Here is a 21,167-nt window from a genome sequence, read left to right as displayed (position 1 = left end):
CATGGGCATGAAGGCTCACAACTGCGCATCGATCACTCTGGCCAAATGATCACGCATGTGTGGATTTTCGTTAACCTGTGGCTCGTCCTACCAGGCTACATCACATCTGGCGTCGATATCAACGACGCGATCAAGGATCGGACTAAGTCTTTCATCGACACGCTCATGATGGCCTGCAAAAACATCATGGAAATCCTGCTGCGTATTTCGCTCGTCGAAAAAAAAAACCTGACCTGGATTTAAGTACCGCTTCGAGGGAAGTCATGATAAACTACGAAGACATGGGCAACGAGGTAGAGGTACGTGTAGCGACGATTTAAACTGCTTCCTTGATTCTAATGTTAGAAACAGGCAGAACCAGAACTTACGTTCCAGATGTTGCGAACTGTGAACGAGATCTTCATGCGCCGATTACCACATATAGGCAAATATACTGATATGAGCTCGGATGACCTATGGGGTATATGCGCCGTGAATATTCTATGTTGTTGTAAGATTTACTGCTTATGTGCCGTCACAGAATTTACCGTACAAAGGCACAAGACGTGGATGGCAATTGCAAAGGCTATATCCGAACGAGATCTTATAGAACGTTGTTTGTAAATATGGCAGGCTATTGAGGACGCCGCGAGAAAGATTGCTCATCTTTGCGCATGATGCTACTTGGAGATCATTGGATGGAAACCTCAGCCGGGTCGCGGAAGTGGCTATGTGAGTGCAATCTACTGCCTAGAGCACATCGCAACTAATAGCTAGATCATCAACACATAGTTTGATGTGAGATTATATGGTGTAACATTGGACGTTCCCCCATTTCTCCATGTACTCTATCTCTGGTAAGCTATTTTGCAAACAGACTTACTGGTACGCGGAAATCACGAGCACGACGAAATCCGAAAAATTCGCTCCGCTGGACGCTCGGCGACGGTTCGAGGCCCTCAGACTCGGGTGGAACAATAAAATTTTGAATGTGGTAATACCCACCTTGACTCGGTCGTGCCGCACAGAACCATCGCTCGGCTATCTTCTTGCAGCCTCGCGGGGATTGCCTTTTCAAGAGAGCATATTCTCATCCAACGTACAATGCTTTGATCTAAGGCCTTGTACTGTGTTGCTCTCCTCGGGGAATACAGCATCTACAGTGACTACTTCCATTATGCGGATGGAGCATTGTTGGTGCACTATCATGCCTTGCTTTTCCCCTAATGTAAGTCGATTGCGCCATGCACAACTACAAGTTTAAAAAAAAGCATCCTCATCCGTGGCGATAGCAGATAGCGTGTATCTTCGCATGGTGGGAAATTATCTATCCTTGCATCGCGGCACTCACGGCATTATGCCCTCGGCTTGATTCCTTAATCATCGCATCGCTATCCATCTTCTTCCGCAAGTGTAGCCTCAATTCGGGACCATTGGACATCGATCTGATTATTTCCATCGGTGTTCTTACTTCGTATAGGACTGTGAAAGGTCATGAGTTGATTGTCCATGCAACAGATCGCAAATAGTGGTTCCATGGTTCTTTGACGTGAGCTCAAGCAGATAAATCACTAGTCGACCTTGGGAATCTCGGACACATAAGCATGTAGATGACGGTATGCTCTTCGTATCTTCTGACCGTCGTTCGTTCAATTCATATCTAGCTCGGTCAAAACCCGTCTATCTTGGCAGACGTGCCCACATTATTCGGCCTCTGTTTATGTTAGAAGACCTGAGTTCCGCATGGTTCGTTCGGCTTTGCGGATTGCAACTCATGTGTGTTTCTCTTGGCATGCACATAAAAGCGTCGAACATTAGACACCAGAATACCAACGAGTCTTCTTACTCGCCGTTGTCCCAAGAATGCTCTATAGACTTGTGCTCTTGTCACTAGCGGCTCAGTTCGTCCTAGGCAAGCCAGTTGAGCGCAGCCTGGAGGTGCACGAATCTCGTGCTACGGTTCCACCGGGGTTCACGCTCATCGGACCAGCATCTGCGCAGACTGTGCTCAATCTCCGTTTGGCACTAACCAGCAGCGATACAGATGGGCTCATCGAGACATTATACGACGTCAGTACTCCGTCCAGCGCAAATTATGGTCAGCACCTATCCAAGGAGGAGGTACGTATCAATGCCTATGCAGACCTTTGAATGAATATGGCACTGAATTTCTGTTATAGACAGAACAGTTCCTTGCGCCTACGCAGGAGTCACTAACGGCCGTCAATGACTGGCTTGCTGAGAACGACATTAACGCAACCACAATCAACTCTGCGGGAAATTGGCTTGCGATCTCGGTTCCCGTCAGCCAGGCCAATGATATGTTTGATGCGGACTTCTCGGTCTTCACTTATGGTAGCAGTGGACAACAGAGTATCCGTACGCTCTCTTACTCCATCCCTTCGAATCTCAAGGGCCACTTGGATCTCGTGCATCCGACTGTTACGTGCGTCTGAGGACAGACTCTTACCAGCTCATCCTGTTGATGTTGATGCTTTATAGGTTCACAGCTCCAGTACCGAAGCTGCCGGTCCAAATCAAGAAGTATAATATGACAATCGGACCGAGTGCACTAGCCGAGCCATCAGCTTGCGAAAATGGCTATGTCGATCCCGCATGTCTTCAGGCCTTGTACGGTATTCCCACAACTCCTGCAACTGAGTCTTCGAACTATCTTGTCGTCACTGGATACATCGAGCAATATCCCAGCCCTTCCGACCTTGAGGCAAGAAATTCATTTCTGGTTCTATACGACTGTACTGAATGAACGCATACAGCTATTTCTTGGAAATTTTCGTACAGACATATCGAGAAGTACCACGTACACTGTGGTGGAGTTTGACGGTGGGGAATATGACCCGAGTGATCCCGGCGACGAGGCGGTATGTGTTAGCGATCGTGATTCGTAAGGGCGAAATCACTTATGAGCGCACAGGACCTCGATACACAGTACACAGTGGGACTTGCTACGAACGTTCCCGTCACGTTTTTTTCTGTGGGTGAAGATACAACGGATGGCGTCTTTGGTTGGCTCGACACAGCAAATTATTTCCTGGACGAAACGAATCCTCCCTCCGTGATAACGACTAGTTACGGCTCAAATGAAGATGAGCTTTCCGTAAGTGTTGCAAAGTAGGTCACAAGTTCTTGACAATTGCTCCTTCCTCATCCATGCTGTCAGTAATTTATGCAATGCATATGCTGCTCTTGGCGCACGCGGTGTTTCTGTTTTGTTCTCTTCTGGAGATGGAGGAGTCTCGGGGTCTCAATCTGCATCGTGCACGGATTTCGTTCCCACATTCCCATCTGGCTGCCCTTAGTGCGTAGTTCTATGACCGTGGTATATTGTCATATTCATCTCTGTCACATTGCAGTCTCACCTCCGTCGGTGCAACTCAAGACTTCAGCCCAGAGACGGCAGCGTCCTTCTCGTCAGGCGGATTTTCTAACTACTTTAGCCGGCCCTCTTTCCAAAGCTCTGCGGTTGAGGCGTACCTCGAATATTTGGGAGATACAAACTCTGGGCTGTATAACGCTTCGGGACGCGCGTACCCAGATGTTTCCGCGCAGGGCGTCGACTTCATCATCGCATATGGAGGCGAATTTTACACGGTGGATGGAACAAGCTGCTCAAGCCCGACATTTGCTAGCATCATTTCCCTCGTTAATGACCGCCTCGTTGCCGCAGGCCAATCCACACTCGGGTGGCTCAATCCGTTCTTGTATTCTACAGGTCTTTCCGCACTCACGGATATTACATCGGGAGATAATCCCGGATGCGACACAAATGGTTTCGCTGCTACGACTGGCTGGGACCCGGTACGTGCTTTTGGGCCTCGAGCTATAATGAGACATCCTATCATACTTATTTCACCTTGGCAGGTCACAGGGCTGGGTACTCCCATCTTCGCTAATCTCTTGACAGCTGTGGGTCTCTGATAGAAATTTGACGTTTCTGAGTTTTGCTCTCTCGCGACTAGTTCTGTATTCTTGGGTGGTTATACGATTACTGCAGGTTTTCTTGGGTGTACGAGGCGGTCAGAAATTAATAGCTATTTTTACCTGCTGTGATTATGGGTTCCAAGACTCGAGACGACTTGCGACTCGTCGTTGAGAGTCCGAACATTTAGGATAAATCGTTGGGGCTGTTGATCGAATCATTCTGAATTGAGGTCCATTTCCTTACGGCGTTCTCAGAAAACCTTGCTATCTGTAGTAATTTCATTGCCAAGCGCAGCAAAAGTACTGACGCGATCCAAGGTTTTCCGACAGCGCTGTAGGGCCGTTTTCGACACGGCAATATACAGTAAATGTCACAACGGGTGAGTGGTTTGGATCTGAATTCCCTCATCCTCCTAGATCAAGTTCGGAGGCTGTAAGGGGTGAGTGTCTGCAGAAGCCGCCGCAAATGGTGGACGGCCTGCGCGCAGCACCCACACTGGCAAATGAAGAGACGGTGTGCGCAAAGGCCAACGTGCGAAAGGATGCCATCGTAGGCCTCAAAAAACTGGCGAGCGATGTGCTAGGACTCGGACGATGCGCACTTGGATGGCCGTTCCTTACCACACTGCAATGGTAACGCATCGTCTTGTCTCCCTTTGGCCTCGGCTTCTCCTTGGGTTCTGAGTCAACTTCGCTCGTATACCGCGTCTTTCTCCCCTTATATATGCATTATTCTGCTTGTCTTAGAATATCACACAATCGACTGGCGGTAACGTTTCTGCAGTATTCTATCATACCCGGCGGCATGTCCTAGTTCTAGCTGAACACACCCTCTGGAAATCTCGTCAAGATGGAGTAACTTGAACAATTATTGGCCATCATCCGAGGCGCGCAAGTGAGCTTCTAAATTCTGGTCGCACCCATCCTCTTTGCTGTACATACTACTAGTACATGAATCAATCATTTTTTCTCTTTCGGATCCCTTTTATTGTCCGCGAGCGCCTGGCCCTATGTAAACACAAAATACAGTACATGTGCTACCACATCTCGTACTATATCGAAACAGAGACGTTGGACGCGGCCTGGGTGGCAGGGCGCGCGTCTGGGCGAAAACTGTGGTGCGCGGAGTGGCCGAGAAGTTAGTCAGAATATAGACAGGAAGAGGGATCGGAGTTCCATGATACTGTATCGGTGCTGGTGCGGCGGATTCACAGAGTGTAACCCCGGCCATGAAAGGCAAGGGACGCAGTTCTAACCCCCCCGCTGGAGTGCATGACAGCTCCTACGCCGGTGTCACAGCTGGGGGGGAGCCGTTCAGTAGTCCTCCACTGTCCGTCGAAACTCCCCACATCCCTGGGTTTTCCCCCACGCGCATACAGCCCGCGTGAAGAAAAGGAAAGAGGACAAGAACAAGTAAGCGACAAAAGAATTGGGGGAGCGGCCAGTACTGTCAGGAAGCCCGTGGAGGAAGGGGAGGGTTTGGTCGTGCTCGTTGGTTGAGATCACCGAAGATGTTTCCGAAGCGTCCGATGGTCTAAATGTAACGCATGAGTGGTATAATTGCTGCGGGGTGGGATAGCAGGGTGCGGATGGAGCTCGCGCTCCGCCCAATGCTCCTCTGTCCCGCAGCTCGCTGGGCTCGGAAGGCCGGGCATTCACGCAGGTAATGTTGGACAGTCTCTGGTTGCTGGCGGCATTTGGGGCACTTGCTTGTGAATCAATCTTAGACACCAGGGTGCAGGTGATGAACCGCAACGACATCCGCCAACAGAGAGTGAAAACCACATCACATGCGATGGGGAATATGCGGAAGGTGAGCCGTCCGCACGAATCTAAGTACAGCTTCGTCCGGGGCAGCTATATTCTGTGCCTCGATGATGTCCAGGCCTGTATGTACGATACGCGCGGGTGGAGATTGGAGATGTGACGAGGTGCATAGAGTTAGGCTACGGAACCCAGATCCAGTCTACCAAAGTCGAGGACCAGGACCACAGACAATCACGGTTACAGAAGACCTAGGACAAGCACAAGGGTCATTTGATGTGAAATCGAAATGTAAGTATAATCAATGATGAGGTTGGCGACTTACAGGAGGCGACCACTCGCATGCAGTGCTGGAAGCCTTGACGAGAGCTGCGTGCGCCAGGAAGCTTCAGATATAACGTCCATCGCCTCGCTGGAATCCTCGGCAGAGCAACGAAGGAGAAGCGTGACTTTCCGGAGAGCAAGAAATTGATGGTCAGAGAGGACGTGGTCCATCCGTTGAAAGCAATCATCGTCGATACCATTCAATATATTCTCGACGGAAACAAGTGTTCCCTGAGGGAATGGCCGCGAGCTGATTGTGACCTCAACTAGCTTGGGCAAAGACGTGCGAGACAGGAAACCGGCTGCCTTGGCGATGTCTTTCAGTTCGCCATCAAACGCCAGGACACGCAAGTTGAAAGCGGGCGTGAGATTGAGTGGGGAGGCTGAGGGAACATCGTCAGCGGACACCGGACGACGTCACCTCCACCGCATACCTTCGTGAATGTCCCGAACCTCCAGAGACAAGAGCGATTCGGAGGACACAAAGAGTAGCATCAAATGCTTCCTCAGGTGGCGTCCATGGCAGATGAGATGCCGAAGGCGAACGCTGATCGACGTAAGGAAGTCAAACACGCCATCGCAGTCATCCAGATGGGCGACGTCGAGTCTAAGAGAGCCTGGCAATCGTACCGCACCCAAAACGTGGCAGTCCCTCTTGAATTCCACAAATCGGCAATCGAGAGAGGAGAGGCGGGGGAGAGCACTCAGGAGCCGCCAAAACACTACCGCAGACGGGAAGCTCACGTCGAAGAGTTCGAGCTTGGTTACCGACCCAAATGTGAGAGTGACATGGAGGAAGACTTGCGCGTGCAGTTGTCCAGCCTCCCATTGGCAATGCGAGAGTCTGAGAATATCGACTCGGGGCAGCTTTTGCACCATGCGCACAGCAAACGACCCAAAGTTGCCAAACTATTGGGGTGTAAAATCAAATAAGACAGCCTTAATGGCACGGCATTGCTCGGGGTGCTCGCCTAGTATGTTGATCATACGATACACCACCTTCCTGTCCACGTGCGACACGTCAAGGCTTTCATAACTGCGAAAGCGACATCGGGCATACCACCCACGACACACTTGGCCAAGTCGTCGCATGTGGTAGATGTGGTCGTCCGCAATGAAATCGATTATGTGTTCCCATAATTCTGTCGGAAGTTGGCTCGAAACCACGGGGCAGATGTCCCATAGTTGGCTAAACGTCCGCTCAGCAACGGAAGCGTCCCATTTTGTATTGCATTCAACAAACCTACACGCAGCAGAGGGGGGGTACTCACCTGCTCCAACTGTAGCAACATCCTCCACTTCGTACCTATCTGCTACGGAATGAGCATTTTGTGGGCTATACTTTACAGCGACGTCCATGGGGAGAGTTGCCTTGTCCAGTAAAGGGTGGGTAGATGAGATACATAGTTTGACCTCCTCGGTCTGGATTGGCTATTATAGCTGTATAGGCTGTGAGTCAGCTATGTGGTTCAACACCAAGCGTTCAGAAGGCTTTCCCATCGAACCTTATCGTGTTGAACCTAATAGCACATGACAGAAAGTGCATCCGAGCAGGAACAGGCCTAGACGGAGTGAAAGTGAGACCAGCTGATGCACCACAATTACGTCGCTATTGAACATTTTTTGAGCCATAGAGAACTCGAAGACGACGGAGAGAGGTCCATACAGCTCACAGGGGACCGTGGCTGCGGCTAACGATGGTACGTATGTACCACATCCCTCAGCGCATATCCGGCCGATTGTGTATTTGCGTATCAAGGATGGCCTGGCGCCTGTCCCACCGCGGCGCGAACCTATACACCATCCGAGTCTAGTACAACGCCTCCTGAGAATCAAATCCTCTGCATCATAATTTTAAAAAAGCATTGAGGGTGTCTCCTTTGCTACGCCGGAAAAGGAGTACGGCCTCTTTATGGAACCGCCTTGCGAACCTGAGGACAAATCAACACGTGGTGCTCTCCTCCCGCACCAGAATCGTGACATGCTGGCTTCAATAGATGAGATTCCCTCTCCAGGCTTTATCTAGATTCTCTCGTCATGCCGACAGTGCAAATTGAGCGAGAGCCATATCGCGGCGCACACAGAGTGCAAATGAGCACAGTGGAGCGGTGTTGAAGATGAGCATGCAGGGTGGACGACGAACTGGTTGTATGCTGCACCGCTGCGCTGAGGTGAGGCCCAGCATCTTCGTGTGGTGGCCGAGAATTGCACGCCTTAAACCATGGGTCCGCGTCAGTAGACCCTTGACTGGACTGTGAAGAAGAGTAGAGCGAGCACACATCCTTCGTTCAGTTCGCCGACCGTCCAACGTTGTACAAATGCGAAAAATCTGCACGATGTTGGATCCCTAGCCGCATGGCACAGCCAACGAGGTCTTCCTGGATTTAACAGTCAGCAAATATGCGATGAACGCAAGGACTGTATGTGTAGGCGTCCGGGCCCAGGATCAATACACTACGTGAGCTAGCTTACATCAATCACCATAGCGGTATGCTCTCCAAGCATATCCTGTACCGCGACATTGACCCGGTGGCTGCTGTAGTAATAGCAGACAAGCACTCACCACCTTGCATATCCTTACCACCTCCAACGGACGGTCCATGTAGATCACGCCTGCCACAATTTCCCTCAAGGCCAAAGTCGTGAGATTGGCGAGTCCAAGGCCCAACTGCAGAAAGCGAAACTATGAGAGCTAAGAAAGCGTCCGAACCAGAATCCTAGGCGTCAGTCGGAAGATGGTGATTACTGTACTCCACGACCGACGACTTGCGCGTGTTTCTGCTGAGCGATTTTTCACAGCACACACCGGTGCCATGAAAGAATATCAGTGAAACGGCGCGGTGCTGTGAGGTCCCCATCCGCCAAGGAAGAGACAGAGCGTGCTATGGCGAGGAGGCGCAGATTTCGGAGACCTGTTACGGTCGCGCGTCTGTCGTGAACGCGCCGTCTCCGGCGTCTCCTCGTTCTGCTCTCAGTACGGCCTCTGGTTCAGGCTCTCCTATACACCCTGTCTGTCTTCTCGCATATCTGCCTTTTCCATGTCCTCATCGCTCACCTTTTCACGTCCCCTCTGCTCCCGTAGACCGATCTAGAACCGACTGCTGGCGATATTCTCCGCTACAGCTCTTTCTGTCGCGCCCGTGGTCTTGAATGCACTGCCTCGGGATAGACCCGTACGGCTCACGACGTAGTCCTCATTGCAAGTAGAGGTTGAATGTGTGCTAGATAGTCAACTAGCCACAGCCAACGATTGCACCACGCCATCCGAGATCAAGTTCTGAGGCTGTAAGCGACGAACTGATGAAGTCCTGCAAGTGCAGAAGTCATCGCGAATGGTGAACGAACTGTTGGGCTAGGATACTGGACAGTAAGTTCCCATGGATAGACAGAAGTATAGCCAAGTCATGCGTCTTGAAGCCAAGATACATTGTGGCGTGCACATCATGGGCAGCACACTTGCCGCCAATTGGTCATTCTCTCTGCTGTGCGCATCTATGTAGGAGGGGAGTGCTGACTCGAAGAGCTTTCAGCAGCGGCGCATTATGAATAGTACGCCTAGAACAGGTATCTGTCACTTCATGCATGAGACCCAGTGAACGAGGGGGACGGAAGTAGGTGTGAACATTGAGTACTTGAGCGGTTCCTCCAAGGGATAGGTAGACAGCCGGAGCTACTCACGGCGATCTGGTGAGCGAGGTCTGACATGCGTGGGGCACGTCTTTGGGATTCCGGAGGTGTGCAAACTAGATTGGGGATAGTCTTCAACTTGACGCGGTACCCATCGAGCCTGCGAGGCGGGATGGGTCACATTACTCTCGAGCTTCAGTCTATTCGTGAACGACAATGCGATGAGAAGTGAGTCACGAGTCATTGTATTTAAAAAATTACTTGTACCTCAGCTCTCAGCTACAGACATCCATATCGGCCATATAGTCACACAATGAAAGTCGGTGTGCTTGCAGAAAACAATTGCTCTGCTGGTGATGCATTCGTCTTGAATAATCTACCATGATGAGGGTGTACACAGAGGGCACATTTACGGTAGGGGCTCTGCAGGTGAGGGATGCGTGTCGCGCCAGCAAGGGCAGAAACAACGAGGAAGAAGAGCGAGATTTATAGGATAAAGGAAGAGAGTCAAGAAGGGCGAGGTGGGACAGCCTGACCCTGAGAGACCAAGAAGTGAATGAGAGACAACATCGAGGGCATATGTCAGACTGGAGACGGGAGGTAATAATCACATAGCTTGAGATGTGGAACTCGACCTGTACTCAAAATAGAACGAGACTGTCTTGGTGGCACCGCATGACCCCGGGTATTCATGCAGTGTATTGATCAGGCTATACGCCTGCTTCTTGCCCGTGTGCCCCAAATAAAGTTTTTGAGGACGATGGACGCAACATCGGGCACGCCATCCAAGACACACTCTACTGCAGTGATCGTATATGGTAATCGAAGCTGAAGTCGGTTGTATCCGCGATAAATGTGTGGTCCCATAATTTTGGCGGAAGTCAGTTTGCAACCACGAGGAAAATGTCGATGAGTTGCATGGGCGTCCGCTTGGCGATGGAAACATCCTAGCACGACGGTCGCACGTTTCCGTCTGCTGCATTTAACTAATGTACATACAGCAGAGTGCGACCATTCATCAGCTTGAGCTGTAGTAACGTCACTCCTCTCTTCCTAATCCGCCACGGTGGCATCTTGTGGGCTACATGCCAGAGCGACATTCATAGAGATAATTTTCCATGCGCAGTAGTAGGTGGATGGTTGACATATACAGGCTCCCTCTTCGACTTCAATGTGTTAGCTAATATGGCTGTTCCCATAGGCTTTGAGCGTCAACTATGTAATTCAACACCATACGTTCGGAAGGTGTTCCCAACGAACCTTATCGTATTGATCCTAATACCACATGACAGAAAATGCGCTGAGAAAGCACTGGGATGGGGTGGGCGTAAGTGAGACCAGAGCCATGCACCAAAATCCCGCCATCATTCTGTATTGTCTGAACTACACAGAGTTCGAGGACGAGGGTAAGAGATCCATCGTCGACTGCAATCAGCGATGGTACATACGTAGGACACCCTTCAGCACACATCCGGCTGTATGTGTTTATCTCCACACGTATCAACCACGGCGCGAATCCTGCTGACATGTTCACCACAGCTTGAAAGGGCGATAGGGCGTCTGTATGTGACATGTATGCAGAGGAGCATGGAATATACACCTCTCCGTGTAAACGCCTCGAATTCCTGTGGAGAAAATGAAAATACAAACGTGTCTTCTCGAACCGGAATCATGAAGTTCTGGCCAGGTGTGCCTCACTATGCACGAAAAGGGATAATGATCGTCCTGTGATACTTGAGCGTTGCACACCTACACGCGTTTATCAGAGTCAGAGCAGCTTGCCGACAGGAAACTTCTGAAAAATGAGGCAAGTATGTATCTTCCCTGCGGTCGGCTGACTGCTGGGAGGGGCGTTGCAAACACACGAAAGCTTGACGCGATGTTGTTCAGCGCTCCTGACCACCTGGTACACCTGAACAAGTAGTCCTTGAATGTGGTGAGCAACATATCTGCTATTTTTGTGAACGTTGGAGAGGACTGTAAACGTATCATTCAACATCTATATCTTCATGCAGGGCTCAGATATGGAAACAGAGACGGACATTCTCACGCCACACAACTCATAGCAGAACACATGCGTGACGAACGCGTGATTGACAGATCGCCGTGCTACACTCGCGATCATCTCTGCCACGCAATGCGACTAGTACTGTCTCCTGGTTGTTCACTTAACAGTCAGAACTGCCGCTGAATCCAATTCCATATGTAGATATTTGTCACTATGCTCATCCAATCCCACTCACAGGGCCTCTGATTAATCCCGCGCTGTCTTCTCCGGCTGATACCCATAGTGTGCGCATCTGACAATATTTGATATACCCATGCTGCTTGGGGACGCTCATCAGTAATGAGACCGAGAGGGTCCACTCGAGGCTTAAAACTGGCTGAGACTGGCCAAGGGCCCGTTTACACCCTTGACCTTCACAACCATGCCCGACCAAATGGATACTAATGTGTTAGTCCGTCTTATGAGTCGTCGTTATCTCACTGACAACCCTGTTTCTTCAATCTACAGCTATATGGCTCTGTCTATAGGAGGTGTCTCTTCTTTTTATCTTTATATCATCTCGGCACTCACAGTGAACTTTAAGCCCTGGCGCTGTTTGAATATTGCATTACGTTCGACATGGAGGTTTGCTGCTTCTGGAAAAGAAAGCTCTCAATGGTCACAGTCCTCTTTTTCCTGAATCGCTATATTTGTTTGATAAATCGGGTCATTGTCCTCGTGGCGTTGCTCCCCTGGCAAGATGTATCAGTGAGTGGGACTTCGTCACTTTCTTAGACACTGCTTTATTGGAGATGCGTCATCAGAGGTGGCATTTACTCAGTGCACATCCGTCCATCTGATGCTCATGAAAAATAGCTGCTCAATCATTTTCTGGTTCGAAGGTATTTTTTCGTTCTTAGGCCTCATCGCTGCCGCTGGTTCGTGTTTTTAAGATCATCTGGGGTTCATTTCGTTGATTAGGTATTGTCCTATCATACCAGTAATATTGACGATCAGGACGTTCGCGCTATGGGACCGAAATTTCTGGTTATCCGCCTTGGTATTGTTGTTTAGTTTGGTATTGCCTGCCACAAGCTTGGTGCGTCTTCAATCTGAATACAGCCATTTTCTTTCTTATGCGGAGCGCATGCAGTATTTGCTATCAAAAGCTAGAGTAACAGACTATGTCAACACCGACGTGGGTTCTTGTGGCTATTCATTTCCATCGTAAGTATTTTTGTATACCAACACTTCTCAGTTTTATGAGTGACAACGTAACTTACAGTTCAAGTAAGTGGCTCGCCAACATAGAATTGTTGCTTCAATGATAGGATGGACGTCTGGCTCTGACTAGGTATGATTTGGATACTTTACGCTTCTCGTGGGACCAGCATGGCGGCACAAATTCTAGTCATGATTACGACCTGGATGAAAACTTATAGTGCTCTTTGCAACTTGAAACGACTTCGGGGTGGGACAGGCCTTACGGGACCTATTCTCCGGGACGGTACGCCTATGTTCTGCTGATGTAAGTACATATTTAAAGTGGGTGCTTGTAACAGGATTTCTATGTTTCTTGTGAGTTTTCTTGCCACAAGAGATCACAATGGCTTAGCGGATTTGACTTAGCAATGTGTTCATGTTTAACGTGATGACACTGATCGGCGATATGGTGAGTCCCATAATGTACATATTCGTTGAACGCTACCTTAGCGCGAGGCTTGACGTACTCCCTCAGGCATACGGTCTCACTACAAATCTCGCAGATCTTGCGGCGTAAGTGGATAATGAATCAATATAGGGCCTGTCTGATATATTGTCTGTCGGCAGGCTGGAGGCGATCCTTTTGTCTCGATTCATGCTCGACCTTCGCACCGCCGCTTCCAAACCCATTTCTGGGATCTCTATTCAAACTTCAATTACATTGAATGTGGTTGAAGAGATGGGCGCCCATTTTGACGACGCATATTTTGGCAGCATGGAGTAGAAAAAAGGCGTGAGTCACTTTCGGTAATCTGTTCCCGTCATTCTAACGCGCAGATCGACAGCCAATACAATGTACATAATGGGCTTTACTATACCTTACAAATATGAACCATAATCATAATTGTATCTCATAAGCTATACCCCTCAACGTTGACTTCTACTTTGACCTGTAGATCTTGCGAGACCCGTGACTGCCCTCTTTCTCATTCCCTCTTCGTCTAATCCAGCTTTGCCGAGAATCCTCTCAATCTCCTTGAGGATTGGATTATACCCGGCTATATCGAAAACGGGACTGATGACGTTTGCACTTCAGTAACACTTAATGTATCTCTCAGCCTTGGCGAATTAATCTCGTCGAAGTTCGTTGCCGAGATTATCGCTGTTTCTGTGGGCCTTACCGGTCCAATATTCACCATTAAAATTAGCATGGTATGAGTTCCAGATTCTGAAGTGGTAGCACAGAAGCGTATGTGAACGCGCATAGAGCATTGCTAATATCTCTCCGGGAAGAGGCGTACTGATGATATCATCCGCAGACCGCGTGGCGTCTTTAGCCACCCCCATGAATGCCGCAGCTTGCAGGTGAAGCGCATCCTGCGGTTCCATTGCTGTGAGCATGATGAGTGACGATTTAAATTAGCGCACATTCGTCTCAAGTGTGCCTTGCCCAACAACCTCTGCCTCTACGTTTTGATCTGCATCCCCTGCGGGTGCGGGGGAATTAGAAGTTCAAGCTACAGCGTCAGGATCATTTCCTTCGGATTCATCCTCGCCCCCTGCGCCGTTATCATTGCTGCTCTTCAAGCAGGTGTGCATACACAGCTTGTCAAGCTACAAGGAGTGAAAATCGTCGAGCGTATATTCTCGGGATCCTCGTTCAAATATACCTCCGTAGCTACCAAGGACCCATTATTAGCATTACCGCTGTAAGACCGCATGCGCAAGCATACACATAAAGTGTGTTGCGCAGGACACATAGCATGGCATTGTAGCGTGGCGTGGGTCTACTTATATCAGGGTCGTAGGGATCACTCTCAGGAGGGTTGCCTGATCTCTTTTGGGCACGAGCTTTCATTGTAATCTGATTTTATGATAGATCTCTAATATGTCGTATGCGAGAGGAAATAACTCACCTCATCGCCACTTTTTCTCTGGATCACTTTCGTCATCTTCCTTGTCACTCGACGGCGCTCGCACCGGAGCAGGCACAGACTTTTGCTTATTTGCACCGGTGGTTTTCTTCTTAGGTCGCTTTAGGAGCATAGATATCCCGCGCCAATTCCCGCCAATCTGGTATCCATACCTAGACCCAGACATCTTCAGCCGCAGCAAAACCGGCACCGTGAGTATCATGCTTACAGGTCATTATGAAGAAAGCTTTCCTCACTCGTGTCTTCGCCCGTGACGCCTCCGAACAGTACACCTATTTCCTTATCGTCCACAGAGTCATTGTACACACAGATCGCAACGAAAGTGCATATGCTGTCGATGGCCTCTTGAAGTGTAAGAGGTTCGGCTGGCGTCTTACCATCTTCGGTCTCGTTGACTGTTATTCTATATCGTCAGATGGTATGAGCAACTACCAGGGCAGTGGCAGATGTCTGTCTGGGGTCCTGGGCCGGGCGGCGCTGCAGATAGAGTGCGCGTGGGTGAGGTAAGAATACGTCTCTGTGTTACACCGTCATTGATTCGCAAATGGACGAGTAGGTAGCGAGGCGAGAGGACGAGCCAGTGCTCTGCTCAACATATCCTCAAGGCCTCGTCACCCACCTCTCTTTTATTCGCTGCTAGCTCTGTGCTCTAGACCAGCGATGCTCCTACTCTGAGTTTCCTGCGGCTGGGGCTGCGCACATTGCTGCACTCGCTACACTCTGGCCACCCAGCAGCATTCCTGCAGAATGCCTCTTCCGGCCACCTCTCCGCTCCATACACACTGGAAGGCCTGTAGCGACGCCTCCGAGCGTCTCGTGTCCATGCCTGATGTGCGAGGGTGGACGAGGGCGATAGACAAACAGACGGTGTCACCGGCGAGCGAGGACGTGCATAGGACGTGTCGCAGACATCTAGGGGGTGCTCAATGTATACCAGTCAGTCAAACATAGACAGGTCCGTCTACCTACAATTTGGGGAGAACCTCCAGATCAACGTCATCCGCGGGGCAAGTGCACAACAGCCGAGAACGACCTGCTCCAACTCACGCTCAAGATGTCACTCGTAGGCTTTCCCCCACATACTTTACCTTGTGTTCATCCACGACATCGTTGAAGCACCACGGACGCCAAGCTCCTAGCGAGCTGAGAATGTTAGCTTGCGACGTCGAAGACAGTTGTGCGGTCTGGGCACGACCTCGTCGAGAGCATCGAAACGCATGTACCGGGAGCACGAGTGATGGGAATACCAGCTGGGGCAGTTATATTGAGTTTTAAATTAGACGCAGCTACAACGCAACAATTTGTGCCTAGTCTACACCGAGGAAGCTGCGCCGTCCACGGACACCAGCAACCTCTACCGTCATCGCAACACATGCAGCGATGAGATTCGTCATTGTACGAGACACCTGGAGGTGATGCTGGGAATGACCTTGCAGTTTGCGTCGAGTGAGAAGAGGGTGGGGTCGCTCTTCGTGGGCTGAAGCCAGTCTGGCTGTACGGTCGGGTGGTGTGCCTACGTACGCGCGTGTGCGAGGAGCTCGTCTCTGCATTGGGAATTCCGAGGCCTATGGACACGGTGTATACTGCAGGCCGCGAGTCTCTAAATGACGGCGTGTGGTAGAAACGTGTGCCAGTAAGGAAGGAGCCGGGAGTTGTGGGGGATGTGGGGATGTGATGGGTTGTACAGGCATGGGTTGTGGGGATCAGATGTAACCTACCAAACTCGAGACACAGGGACTTCGACCCTTACAGGAGTCCTAGAATAAGGGCAACAGTCATTTGGTGTGAAACAGAAATGTATATATAGCGATGGGAAAGACGACTTACAGAAGGCGACCACTGGCATGGAGGGCTGGAAGCTTTGACGAGAGCAGGGTGCACCAGGAGCCTTCGGATATGATGCTCACCGCGCCGGCGTAATGAATTTCACAACGAAGGAGCAAGGTGACTTTGAAAAGAGCAGGAAATTGACGGCCGGAGAGTATGCGGTCCATCCGTGCAAAAGAGTCATTATCGATGCCATTCAATGTATCCTGGACAGAGACAAGTGTTGCCCAAAGATTTGGCCGCGACTCAATGGTGACCTCTACTAGCTTTGGTAAAGACGCGCCAGACAGGACACAGGCTTCCTTGGCGATGTTTTTGAGATGTCCGGCCAACGATAGGATACGCAAGTTGACTGCAGGTGTCAGATCGATTGAAGTGGCTAAGGGAACTCATCGTGAGCAGACACCGGATGACGTCACCTCCGCCACGTACCTCTGCGAAGCAGCCTGACATCGAGGGACAAGAGCGACTCGGCGGACACCGCGAGCAAGTCCGGCAGCTTCGCCAGGTCGTGTCCATAGCAGGAGAGATGGCCAACTTGCGCGCCGATCGACACTAGGAAGTCAAACACGTCATCGCTGCCATTCAGACTAGCAGCGTCGAGTCGGAGGGAGCCTGGCACTCGCACCGCATCCACAACATGGCAGCCCTTCTGAAATCGCACAATCTGGCATTCGAGGGTAGAGAGCCGGGGGAGAGCACGCACAAGTCGCCCAAATACCACCGCAGACGGAAAGGTCACGTTGAAGAGTTCAAGCTTGGTCACCGACCCAAATGTGAGAGTGAGATGGAGGAAGACTTGCGCGTGCAGTCGCCCGCTCTCCCATTTGCAATGCGAGAGTCTGAGAAATTTGACTCGAGGCAGCGTTTGCATCGTGCGCACAGCAAACGACCCAAGGAGGCCAATCGATTGGGGTGCAAATTCAAATAAGACTGTCTTGACGACACGGGATCGCTCGGGGTGCTCGCCCAGTGTACGGATCAGGCGATACACCTCCTTCTTCTCTGTGCACCGCATGCTAAGGATCTCATGACTACGAAAGCGACATCGGGCATGCCACCCACGACACACTTGGCCAAGTCGTCCCATGTCGTCCAATCCGTCCTCCGCGATGAAATCAATTATGAGCTCCCACAATTCTGTCGGAAGTCGGCTCGAAACCACGGGGCAGATGTCGCATAGTTGGCTAACCGTCCGCTCGGCGATGGAAGTGTCCCAGCACGACGATCGCACGTTCCACTCTGTACTGCATTCAGCAAGCCTACACGCAGCAGAGGAAGGCTACTCACCTGCTCCGTGAACTGTAGCAACATCCCCACCTTCTTCCCTGTCTGCCGCGGAATATGCATCTTGTGGACTACACGCTAAGGCGACGTTCATAGGGAGAGCTAGCTTGTGCGGTAGTAGGTGGGTGAATAAGATATACAAGCCCACCTCTTCGATCTGGATCAGCTACTATCCCCTGGCAATGCACCATTGTCTGGACCATACAGAGCTCGAGGATCACGGGGAGAGATCCATACAGCTCGTGATGGACTACAATCAATGATGCTACGTGCATAGCACACGGCATCAGCACAGATCTAGCCGAATGTGTCTATTCCCATACGTATCAAGCACGGCCTAGCGCCGCCTGCTCCAGCGCGGTGCGTCCCTATTCATCCTCGGGTGCAATTCATCGTGGCAATCAATTCATCTGGCTCACAGCTTGAAGGATACTTGTGGCGTCTGCTTCGCTATGCCAGCACAGGAGCGCGGACTACCTCACCACGGAAATGCCTTGTGAACCTGGAGACAAATCAGCACACGGACCCGGCTATCGCGATTTATGGAAGTGTGTCATTGAAACGGCGCTGTGCGAAGAGGACCCCATCTGCCAAAGGAGAGACACCATTCAAAGGCGAGGTGGCGCAGATCTCCGAGACTTTGTGCGACCAGAAGACGCTGGGCCGTTGGCTGCCGCGCGTCTGCCTACCACCTTTGCCAATCTATCCTCCTCCTTCTCTCTGTCCCCTCTCATTCTGCTCTCCCAGTCCGACATCCTAGTTCAGACCATTGTATATACCCTGTCCGTCTTCTCATATATCTGCCTTTCCTGTGTTCCTATCGCTCACGTTTTCGCGTCCCCTTTGTTCGACCGGAGACAGGAGGTAGAATGCACCAACGTCCGCAGGAGATAAGGATAACATAGCTTGAAGTGGAGAAGTGTCGGAGGTTTGCACAAATTTTACACACGACGTCGTGCAGTGCGGCCACGGGGCTGGGTTTATGAGCTTCACGTTCATGGGCACGATGCCTGTGGGTAGAAATTGGAGAATGATCCAGGAGTTATGGGACACGTGGCAGGGATGGGACGGGTGCGAGAGCATAGGTCGCAGGGAGAAGTAAATTTTGATGTATCGGAATTGGATAGTGAGGTCCAGGTTGCATGACCTCGAGAGTCACAGAAGATCTAGTAACGATGTAAGTGTTAGTGTGAAGTCGAAGAGTCGAAATGTAGACGCAAATGACAAAGAGCGTGGCGACTTACAGAAGGCGATCACTAGTATGGAGTGCTGGAAGCTTTGACGAGAGCAGCGTGCGCCAGGAGCGTTCGGATACAACATCCATCACCTCGCTAGAAAACAAGACAGAACAACAAAGGGAAAAAGTGACTCTCTGGAGAGCGGGAAACTGCTTTCCGGAGAGGATGCGGTCCATGTCTGCAAAGGAGTCACTGTCGATGCTATTCAATTTGCGCTGGATGGAGACAAATGTCGCCGGATTGGCGGGCCAGGACACAATTGTGACCTCAACTAGCTTGAGTAAAGACGCGCGAGACAAGATTCTGGCTGCATCGGTAATGCCTTCGAGTCCGCCATTCAACACCAGGACACGCAAGTTGACAGCGGGAGTGAGATCGACTGAGACTGAGGGATCACCGTCAACAGAACCTGGATACTGTCACCTCTGCCACCTACCTTCGCGAATAAAAGAAACCTCCAGGGTCAAGAGTGATTCGGCGGACACAGCGAGCAGCTCCTGCAGCTTCTCCAGGTCGCCTCCGTAGCAGGTGAGATGGCGAAGGTGCACGCTGATCAACACGAAAAAGTCGAACACGTCATCGCTGCGATGCAGATCGGCAGCGTCGAGTCGCAGTGAGCCTGGTACTCGCACCGCGCCTGCAACATTGCAGCATTTCTGTAATTGCACTTGCAGACAGTTGAGGGAGGAGAGCCGGGGAAGCGCGCGCACAAGCCGCCCAAATACCACCGCAGACGGGAAGGTCACCTTGTAGAGAGTAAGCAGAGTGATCGACCCGAATGTGAGAGCGACATGGAGGAAAACCTGCGTGTGCAGCTGCCCAGTCTCCCATGTGCACTCTTCGAGTCTGAGCCGCTCGACTTGAGGCAGCTTTTGCATCATCCGCACAGCAAATGACCCAAAGGGACCAATTGGCCTCCCGCCGAAATCGAACCAGACTGCTCTGATGGCACGGCACCGCTCGGGGTGCTCGCCCAGCGCGCTGATCAGTTGATATACCTGCTTCCTGTCCACGAGCCGCTTTTTGAGCCTCTTGTCATAATGAAAGCGACGTCGGATGGACCATCCACGACACACTTGGCCAAGTGTTTGCATGTTGTAGCTGTCCTCGTCGCGACTCGCCATGAAATCGATTATCCGCTCCCATAATTCCATCGGAAGCCGACTCGAAACCACGGGGCAGATGTCGAATAGTTGCATGAACGTCCGCTCTGCGATGGAAGCGTCCCAGCACGACCGTCGCACGTTCCGCTCTGTACTGCATTCAGCAAACTCACACGCAGCAGAGGGGAACTGCGCACTTCCAACTGTGGTGACCTCCTCCACTTCAACCTTATCTGCCACAGAATGGGCATCTTGGGAGCTATGTGTTAGAATGATGTCTGTAGGGAGAGTTTCCATGTGCAGTAGGTGGCTAAGATTTGAAGTCTGTCAGACCTCCTCGACCTATGAGTAGACCAGTAATTATAGTTGTCTGTCCCTATGATAGGATATTAGCGTCACAGACCAAGTGGACCAATACCGAGACTGCGTTCAGAAGGTCTTCTTATTGGGGAGCGGGAATCCCACGGCATTTTGGGTGATTGCGTGGTACTACATGTCCCACTAGCTCAGTGTGCACGCCATTGAGTAGATTTTAAATCACAGTCGCATTTTTACCACTTGTGATACGGAATTAAAATGCAGATGAGATGTAGATGCAGTGCTACACGTTGTCCAAGCCGTTTCTCGACGAATGAGCTAGTTCCCAAGCAATGCGCCACTTTGTGACAAACTTGAGGTAAACCGGTACCTCCTCAACGTGGACTGGGCACGAACAGCCGCAATGTAGCTGCGTCTGATATAGAAATGAACAGAACTGCCACAGCTGATGTGCCCATCGCTCGTGTTCCTGGTACAGGCGCTGTCGACACTCTCGACGAGGTCGCGCCCAGACAGCACAACTGCCTTCGACACGGACGTCGCAAACTGACGTCAACACATCAGCTCGCCGAGGCCGTCGTATTCACATTTAGCGTCCGTGGTGATTCAATGACGTCGTGGATTCACACAAGGG

The 21,167-nt window shown here is 50.9% G+C and overlaps 6 protein-coding genes across 6 annotated transcripts; 3 read left to right on the top strand and 3 right to left on the bottom strand.

Annotated features, from left to right (window-relative positions):
• Nucleotides 1-263: 263 nt before the first annotated feature.
• Nucleotides 264-589, top strand: FIBRA_07724 (uncharacterized protein; the record flags this gene model as incomplete). The annotated part of the gene is made up of 3 exons (XM_012329394.1): nucleotides 264-299; nucleotides 352-471; nucleotides 521-589. 3 exons carry the CDS (start codon nucleotides 264-266, stop codon nucleotides 587-589), a joined length of 225 nt encoding a protein of 74 aa, XP_012184784.1.
• A 1,253-nt stretch (nucleotides 590-1,842) lies between these two features.
• Nucleotides 1,843-3,918, top strand: FIBRA_07723 (uncharacterized protein; the record flags this gene model as incomplete). The annotated part of the gene is made up of 8 exons (XM_012329393.1): nucleotides 1,843-2,100; nucleotides 2,160-2,425; nucleotides 2,482-2,722; nucleotides 2,757-2,861; nucleotides 2,915-3,111; nucleotides 3,161-3,298; nucleotides 3,354-3,798; nucleotides 3,862-3,918. 8 exons carry the CDS (start codon nucleotides 1,843-1,845, stop codon nucleotides 3,916-3,918), a joined length of 1,707 nt encoding a protein of 568 aa, XP_012184783.1.
• A 1,969-nt stretch (nucleotides 3,919-5,887) lies between these two features.
• Nucleotides 5,888-7,368, bottom strand: FIBRA_07722 (uncharacterized protein; the record flags this gene model as incomplete). Its single annotated transcript, XM_012329392.1, has 5 exons — nucleotides 5,888-5,936; nucleotides 6,011-6,392; nucleotides 6,444-6,918; nucleotides 7,084-7,198; nucleotides 7,253-7,368. The coding sequence occupies 5 exons, from the start codon at nucleotides 7,366-7,368 to the stop codon at nucleotides 5,888-5,890; spliced, it is 1,137 nt and encodes a 378-aa protein (XP_012184782.1).
• Nucleotides 7,369-13,015: 5,647 nt separating this feature from the next.
• On the top strand, nucleotides 13,016-13,610 carry FIBRA_07721 (uncharacterized protein; the record flags this gene model as incomplete). The annotated part of the gene is made up of 5 exons (XM_012329391.1): nucleotides 13,016-13,130; nucleotides 13,186-13,201; nucleotides 13,253-13,295; nucleotides 13,362-13,399; nucleotides 13,454-13,610. The coding sequence occupies 5 exons, from the start codon at nucleotides 13,016-13,018 to the stop codon at nucleotides 13,608-13,610; spliced, it is 369 nt and encodes a 122-aa protein (XP_012184781.1).
• Nucleotides 13,611-14,743: 1,133 nt separating this feature from the next.
• FIBRA_07720 (uncharacterized protein) lies at nucleotides 14,744-17,968 on the bottom strand (the record flags this gene model as incomplete). Its single annotated transcript, XM_012329390.1, has 5 exons — nucleotides 14,744-14,912; nucleotides 14,969-15,163; nucleotides 16,588-16,966; nucleotides 17,020-17,829; nucleotides 17,878-17,968. The coding sequence occupies 5 exons, from the start codon at nucleotides 17,966-17,968 to the stop codon at nucleotides 14,744-14,746; spliced, it is 1,644 nt and encodes a 547-aa protein (XP_012184780.1).
• A 948-nt stretch (nucleotides 17,969-18,916) lies between these two features.
• On the bottom strand, nucleotides 18,917-20,512 carry FIBRA_07719 (uncharacterized protein; the record flags this gene model as incomplete). The annotated part of the gene is made up of 4 exons (XM_012329389.1): nucleotides 18,917-19,040; nucleotides 19,119-19,497; nucleotides 19,549-20,364; nucleotides 20,413-20,512. The coding sequence occupies 4 exons, from the start codon at nucleotides 20,510-20,512 to the stop codon at nucleotides 18,917-18,919; spliced, it is 1,419 nt and encodes a 472-aa protein (XP_012184779.1).
• Between the last annotated feature and the right edge of the window lie 655 nt (nucleotides 20,513-21,167).

This window comes from Fibroporia radiculosa (assembly GCF_000313525.1).
Source record: "Fibroporia radiculosa TFFH 294 genomic supercontigs, scaffold15612, whole genome shotgun sequence".
NCBI classification, from domain to species: Eukaryota; Fungi; Basidiomycota; class Agaricomycetes; order Polyporales; family Fibroporiaceae; genus Fibroporia; species Fibroporia radiculosa.
Note: the sequence above shows the minus strand (reverse complement) of the source record. Positions and strands in the feature narration are given on the sequence as shown.